Source organism: Magallana gigas, chromosome 1 (genome assembly GCF_963853765.1).
Source record: "Magallana gigas chromosome 1, xbMagGiga1.1, whole genome shotgun sequence".
Lineage (NCBI taxonomy): Eukaryota > Metazoa > Mollusca > Bivalvia > Ostreida > Ostreidae > Magallana > Magallana gigas.
In genome coordinates this window covers 22,878,070-22,885,579 of record NC_088853.1, presented here as the reverse complement: position 1 = coordinate 22,885,579, position 7,510 = coordinate 22,878,070, and the positions used below count along the sequence as shown (strand labels likewise).

At 35.8% G+C, this 7,510-nt stretch overlaps 1 protein-coding gene across 4 annotated transcripts; it reads left to right on the top strand.

Annotated features, from left to right (window-relative positions):
- Positions 1–678: 678 nt before the first annotated feature.
- On the top strand, positions 679–6,987 carry LOC117683598 (uncharacterized). Of its 4 annotated transcripts, none has more exons than XR_010714991.1 (2): positions 679–1,372; positions 6,412–6,987. XR_010714991.1 is itself a non-coding variant. In XM_066088704.1 (2 exons), exons 1-2 carry the CDS (start codon positions 1,120–1,122, stop codon positions 5,375–5,377), a joined length of 837 nt encoding a protein of 278 aa, XP_065944776.1. In that variant the 5' UTR covers positions 679–1,119; the 3' UTR covers positions 5,378–5,459. The 4 variants fall into 4 exon arrangements, 1 of the variants encoding a protein (XP_065944776.1); XR_010714986.1 differs by lacking the exon at positions 6,412–6,987 and adding an exon at positions 3,626–4,775; XR_010714989.1 differs by lacking the exon at positions 6,412–6,987 and adding an exon at positions 1,997–2,094.
- Positions 6,988–7,510: the final 523 nt, after the last annotated feature.

Here is a 7,510-nt window from a genome sequence, read left to right as displayed (position 1 = left end):
CTTATCAGACAGATATACATTATTATATACATATATTGTTGTTTCCTAATTATAGACACAAAACAATAATTAAAGTCAAACGTTTATTATTATATAGAGTTAAAAAACAAGTAAAATAATTAATGATATCAAAAACTACTCATAATGTTTCATTGTGTGATTGATGCGTTTTGAGAACATTTAAGTTCAATGAATCGCAATAAATGGTTTAATAATGAATGCAATCTTATACAATGTAAGTTAACTTACGTTTGCATGCATACCCCTGCTGAGCCTGGAAACAATACATCAACACAAAATATTAGCATTTCCCTCTATGGTTAATATGGCGTGTTTCGTATTGCAGAAACAAAAATAATTTATGAAGAAATTGCAATTTAACTTCATATTTACAAGACTTGTATAAAAAGCTAGGATATAAAAAAATTAATATTATTTTAGTTTTCTTTAAATTTACATCTACCTAGTATTATCACCTATATTTATTGCTGAAAGTGATTGTTGTCAATAGCTATAAATTGACCGGACTGAAATTTACACTCTCCGTTTATCGATTGGGGAAACCTATAGCGATCCAAAAAATATCATGGACTACACAATCATAAGAATGTCAAACTCAAAATCCCATAGGTGAGGATTTAGCTGTAGCTCTTAGCTAACATAATGATGAACATTTACAATAATTCGATTTAATTGCTAAAGAATTAAATCGCTTTATTAGAGAGACCATTATTTGGGTTTTTTGGGGTGATTAGCATACCCCAATAGCTACTTCGTCAATTAGTCAACCCCACTGCACTTCCTTTTCCTTTTCATCGACGGAGTGAAGCAGACGAGAAATCGCTATCCAGTTTGAAATCTGTTTATTTTAATTCTTTATTGTTAAATTTAAGTCATTCTATCGTAAAATTTTAAAAAGAGAAATATTTGACCAATATCTTATAGCTTTAGTTTCTCCAATGTTTATTTATTGCGTTTGATGATGCACATTTTAAACAGTGTTAATCGGCCACATGTTTGAAATTTATAGTGGGCATGAATAATACATTTTCAGTAATTAATTTTCAAGCTACGTTGTTTTTTCTCATAGTTAGAAGTTAGTTTCAGATAAATAAGAGAATGCCAAGGGGGAAACCTGCTCGAAAGAGACCTGCTGCGTCTGCCAGCGCCGAGCGGCAACCAGCCCAAAGTAGTAAGAGGAGACATACCGGTAGATCGACCGCAAATCCTGTTCCAGCAGTAGAGGACAACATTAATGCCGTGTCAAACAGTGCACCAGCTACCAATGATGCTACTGATGCTGTCTGCACTCCAAGTTTGGATTCTGCCTCTGTCAATGGTCCTGGATCCTCTATCCAAGGCAGTACAGCAGGTAATGAAGTTGCCAGTATTTATGACAGTTTGGGGGCAAATGTTTCAGAATCAGTAAAACAAAAAATAGTTAAGGGAGATTTTATTGATTTAGGTCAGCTACTATCCAATCCGATCCCGATGGATGGTAAGCAAACCCTTACAATATCAAATGGTCAAGTGGTCATTGAACCTAAGCGGGCCTCAGTGAAGATTACAAATGTACAGCAGTGGACAGATGCGTTCTTGATTTTTTCATCTATATATTCTGTTGTTCACCCTGAAATTTTTTTAGGATTGTTGAAATACATCCACACTATAAGGCTAGGGGCTACAATGTGTGCAGGAATAGGGTGGAAATTTTATGACGAGCAATTTAGGATGAGAATGGCTAAAAATCCTAGTGCATCATGGGGAGTCGTAGACCAAGAGCTCTGGCTTATGTATATGATTCCTTCAGCTAACCCAGTGCAAAAGCCTTTAACAGGAGGACGTTTTCTAAAATGTTATGATTTTAACAATTATGGGGTGTGTGTAAAACAACAGTGTCAATATTTACATAAATGTTTGAATTGTAGTGGGCCTCATCCATCAGTTATGTGTGTGGAGTCTTCTAATTATCAACCTGTTGCTAGGGATTTTTCAGGTCACAGATCCCCATCACCGTACAGAAGCCAGATTCCTTCTCCAAGACCAACTCAACCGCACAGAGCCAGATTCCCTTATGTACCCAGAGCTGCAGGGTCTAGGTTTTTCCCCAACTAGGTTTTTCCCCAATTAATGTGCAAGTCCTTGCAGCTTACTTACAAAATTCTGATTATGATAAGAGGAGTGCTGAATTTTTAATTAGGGGATTTGTTGAAGGATTTAAAATTAATTACACTGGTCCAAGGGTTGCTACTAAGTGTTCCAACTTAAAGTCTGCTAGAGAAAATGAGCTTCAGATTGTTGAGAAAGTTTTTAAAGAAATCATGCTGGAAGAGTTGCAGGACGATTTAGATCAAGACCTTTTCCTAATTTACGTCTTTCACCCATAGGTTTAGTTCCAAAGAAAGATGGTTCATTCAGGTTGATTCATCACTTATCTTTTCCTGCCAATTCTAGTGTAAATTCATTTATTGACAAGTCATTTTGTTCAGTCAATTACTCCTCGCTGGATGATGCTGTTAACTTGCTAAGTTTATTGGGTACAGGAGCACTGATGGGTAAAATTGACCTCAAATCTGCATTTAGGTTGCTTCCTATTCACCCATCAGATTTTGAACTTTTAGGTTTTAGATTAAATGATATGTTTTTCTTTGACAAGTGCCTGCCTATGGGATGTTCAGTGTCTTGTAGTCTTTTTGAAGAGTTTTCAACTTGTTTAGAATGGTTACTAAGGAAGCATTCTGGCCAAGAATCTGTGGTGCATTATTTGGATGATTTTTTGTTTGCAGGTAAGGCAGGCGACAATGCATGCAATGAACTCATGTTAACATTTGTGGAGCTTTGTAGGCAGTTAGGTGTCCCTTTAGCTGATGATAAGACAGTGTGGCCTACAACTTCCCTAATATTTTTAGGTTTTGAATTAGATTCAGTAGAAATGAAAATAAAAATTCCAGTAGATAAGCTGTATAGTTTAAAGGATTTAATAATTTGTTTTCTGGCAAGGAAGAAGGCTACTTTGAAGGAATTTCAGGCTCTTGCAGGATTACTTAATTTTTGTCTAAGGGCCATTCCGCCAGCTAGAGCATTTACTAGACGTATTTATGATGTCATGCAAGGTGTTGTTAAACCACATCACTTTATTAGGGTTTCAGTAGCGGTTAAGGATGATTTAAGAGTATGGCTTACATTTTTAGATTTATTCAATGGCTGCTATTATTTTCCCCAGATTGACTGGGTAGATGATGAGCATTTACAGCTTTTTACAGACAGTGCAGGGAATTTAGATTTGGGTTGTGGTGCTTTCTTTAGAAACCATTGGTTGTTTTTTAAGTGGCCAACTGAATGGGCTGGTACAGAAGCAATGAGGGACATAACATTCCTTGAGCTTGGACCAATTGTCTTGGCAATCCATGCTTGGGGGAATCAATTAACTAGCAAAAAAATTGTTTTTCGGGTGGACAATGAGGCCTTAGTTGCAATTTTGAACAAAAAATCATCAAAGTCAAAGCGTGTCATGGGTTTGATTCGCCCTTTAGTACTGCAATCCATGTTAAGTGCTATTCAATTTAAGGCTTGTCATATTTTAGGTGTTCATAATGAAGTTGCTGATGCATTGTCTCGTTGTCAGTTTCAGCGTTTTCGGACTCTTGTACCCCAGGCAGACTTGGAACCAACACCAATACCAGATTCTTTTCTAACCATCATTTCCAGGCTGAGTTTAACAGATTAATTCAAGGTTCTATTGCACCAAATACTAGGCTGGCTTATGAGACAGGTTTAGTTGAATTTGACCGTTTTAGGGTCTCCAGTGGGTTACATTGTACCTTTAGTATGGCCTCCTTCTGATCAACATATCATACAATTCATTGTTAGCTGTTCTGTAAGAGGGTTGTCATCTGCATCTGTAAGAACCTATCTGTCGGGCATTAGTTTTAAATGTAAACTTCAATGCACACGAGACCCCACCCAAAATTTTGTTGTCAAAAAACTGTTGGCAGGCATGTCAAGATTAATAAGTACCACTGATGCTCGACTTCCCATTACACCTGCTTTGTTGGAGAGGTTAATAAATGTACTTCCAGTTGTTTGCAGCTCCTTGTATGAAGTTAAATTATTTTCGGCAGTTTTTTCGTGTTCATATTTTGGTCTATTCAGGGTGAGTGAGTTAGTGTTGGATAGCAAGAAAGGCAGTAGTTCCCATGCAATGGATGTCTCCAGCATCCAATTTTTTCAGGACAATTCAGCTGTAAAAATTTATGTGGCCCATTCAAAAACAGATCAACTTGGTAGGGGAGTTGTATTGATTTTGCCTGCAGTAGAGGGTAAGGTCTGTCCAGTAAAGTTGTTGAAGCAGTACTCAATGCTGCGTCCTAAAATGGAAGGCCCTTTCTTCTGTCATTTTGATAGATCACCACTAACTCGTTACCAATTTAATGCCATTTTAAAGAAATCTCTGTCATGTATTGATGTAGATATTAAAAAATACAAATCGCATTCCTTTAGGATAGGTGGCGCCACAACAGCCTCTATCAATGGCATTTCTGATGGTCAAATTAAAGAACTTGGGCGTTGGGAGTCAAAAGCTTATAAGCGCTATATAAGAATACCAACCTCAAAGTTACTTAATTAATGAGGACTTGAACTGTTGCCCCCTTTTTCTAGCGGCTTACTTGACGTTTTTATACCTTGTCTGTTCATATTGTAGTGCACAGAAATGTTGAGTTGTTTACTGAGTATTTTGAATGTGTTTTTATGTTTGTATATATATATCTATATATATACATATATTCTTTCAGAAGTTGTTAAAGTATGGATTGTTGGATCCTCAATTATTTGGCAAGCATTTAGTCATGCTAGGTTGAATGGGGGGTCCAATCTTGATTTTTCTCCAATGGAAGCCAACATATGGTGGCAGGGAAAAGGCGGCATGAGATGGCGACATCTCCTCCCCAAAATCAGGCAAATGTTACGGTATGAAGACCCTCCACATTTTCTGGTACTTCATTGTGGTGGTAATGATATTGGTCAGATTAAATCTAGCGAATTGCGCGAAAAAATGGAGCAATCTTTAGATGCACTTTCTCCACTGTTGCCAAGAACAAAAATTATTTGGTCGCAAATACTTCCAAGACTGAAATGGCGTAATGCTAGAGACAACAATGCTCTCAATAAGACACGGGTGCGAGTAAATAGCTTTGTAGCTACAAAACTTTTAGCACACCAAGGGGGCTACATTCGCTATCAAAAGATTACTCCATCCGACAAAAGCTTATTCAAGGGAGATGGGGTGCATTTGCCTGAAAAAGGCAATGAAATTTTCCTTAAAACCTTGACGAAAGCTTTCAAGAGGTTTATTTCGTCAGGTGTAGGAGTTTACTAGTACCCTTTGTCTTAATTATGTAATGGCCATGGCATACACTTAATTCTAGCTAAATACTAGTCATAAATTTAACATTCTAAATTCTAAGATTATATACTCTTGAACATCATAAGTTAGCATCTTAATAATTGTGTTCAGCTACCGCCCTTATGGCGGTGTACACTCCGTGTCCATATGGCGCAATCTTTAGCTGAACTTAAATAGGGCTATATTTAGTGAGCATCTGTTCCCAGGGCTCGCTACAACTCTAATTTTCAATTTGCTTATTTGTGTCAAATTTGATATGTTTGATTTGCTATTATGTTCTTTAAGAGTTTCATGTATATTCCCATATTTCTGATTCATTTGCATATTTGACATTTTCATGTGCATTTCCATTTACATGTATTAGCCATTTGGGTTGCCATTATCGCCCTATTTACATGGGTCGGTAACCTTGGTTACAAATGTAGCCAGTTAATAATTGTAAATTGCTGAAAATTTTCTATTACATGTATTTGCCATTTGGGTTGCCATAATCGCCCTATTTTCATGGGTCTGTAACCTTGGTTGCAAATGTAACCAGTAAATAATTGAAATTTATACTGTAATCCAAAATTGTAGTGTAGCCATTGCCATTATTCGCCAATAAATATTACAATTATAGTTTTTTGGTTTTCTCTTAATAATTCGATTTAATTGCTAAAGAATTAAATCGCTTTATTAGAGAGACCATTATTTGGGTTTTTTGGGGTGATTAGCATACCCCAATAGCTACTTCGTCAATTAGTCAACCCCACTGCACTTCCTTTTCCTTTTCATCGACGGGGTGAAGCAGACGAGAAATCGCTATCCAGTTTGAAATCTGTTTATTTTAATTCTTTATTGTTAAATTTACCCACCCGCCCACACCATTTTTTACTACAGTAACTGATATAAATGTATCAAGAGACTATACATAGACATGTATATTCCCACTAGATATGATTGTGAATGTTAATCTGTCAAGGTATTTCTGGGACGGTATTTCTGCTGTTTATTTATTATGCTTTCAGTTCTTGCCACTTCCAATAACCAATATCAAACGATTTTGTCATGGCGCACTACAATGAGGTTGATCCAGCCAGCTTGTTTCCTAAAAGATCACGCACCAGCAGCCTGAATGTTGTGACTTCCATGATTCCTTTTCTATGGTTTGTGCCGACCTCGAGCAGGGATTTATATCGTTTTATGACTGTATAAAGGTTAAATATTGATGTTTCTCTAATTATTGCAATCTTAAGCTGAACTTAAATAGGGCTATATTTAGTGAGCATCTGTTCCCATGGCTCGCTACAACTCTAATTTTCAATTTGCTTATTTGTGTCAAATTTGATATGTTTGATTTGCTATTATGTTCTTTAAGAGTTTCATGTATATTCCCATATTTCTGATTCATTTGCATATTTGACATTTTCATGTGCATTTCCATTTACATGTATTAGCCATTTGGGTTGCCATTATCGCCCTATTTTCATGGGTCGGTAACCTTGGTTGCAAATGTAACCAGTAAATAATTGAAATTTATACTGTAATCCAAAATTGTAGTGTAGCCATGGCCATTATTCGCCAATAAATATTACAATTATAGTTTTTTGGTTTTCTCTTAATAATTAACTTATTTTAACTTACGTTTTACCTTCAATTTATTAATTTGGTTGAAAGGAAAGAAATTCATCACCAATCTTAACGGGTTATGTATTTTTTTGCAATGATGCTTACCCTCATAACCCGCATGAATCCCTAAAACATTTTATTGTTTATATAACTTCAACTTCCTCAGGATGGATAATAATTCAAGGTAAACAAATTGTTTATAAGGTTGTTTGCTCTATTTGTAGGTATTTTGTGAAGTTTAACTATACAATAATAATGATATAACAACAATAATCAAACGTAGTTTCTTCTTTTTTCAGGATTTTTCTATGCATTTCAAATGTATTTAAACTTTAGTCAAAGGTGTATAAATTGACCATATCACATTTCTTTTCCTTACAATTAGCAATTTTATGAAAGTATCAGATATATTGAACCACACTATATGAATTTTTAATAAGAACACCGGCGTACGTATCTATACTAATAATATATTTTGTAATTATCGCCATTGTTTTC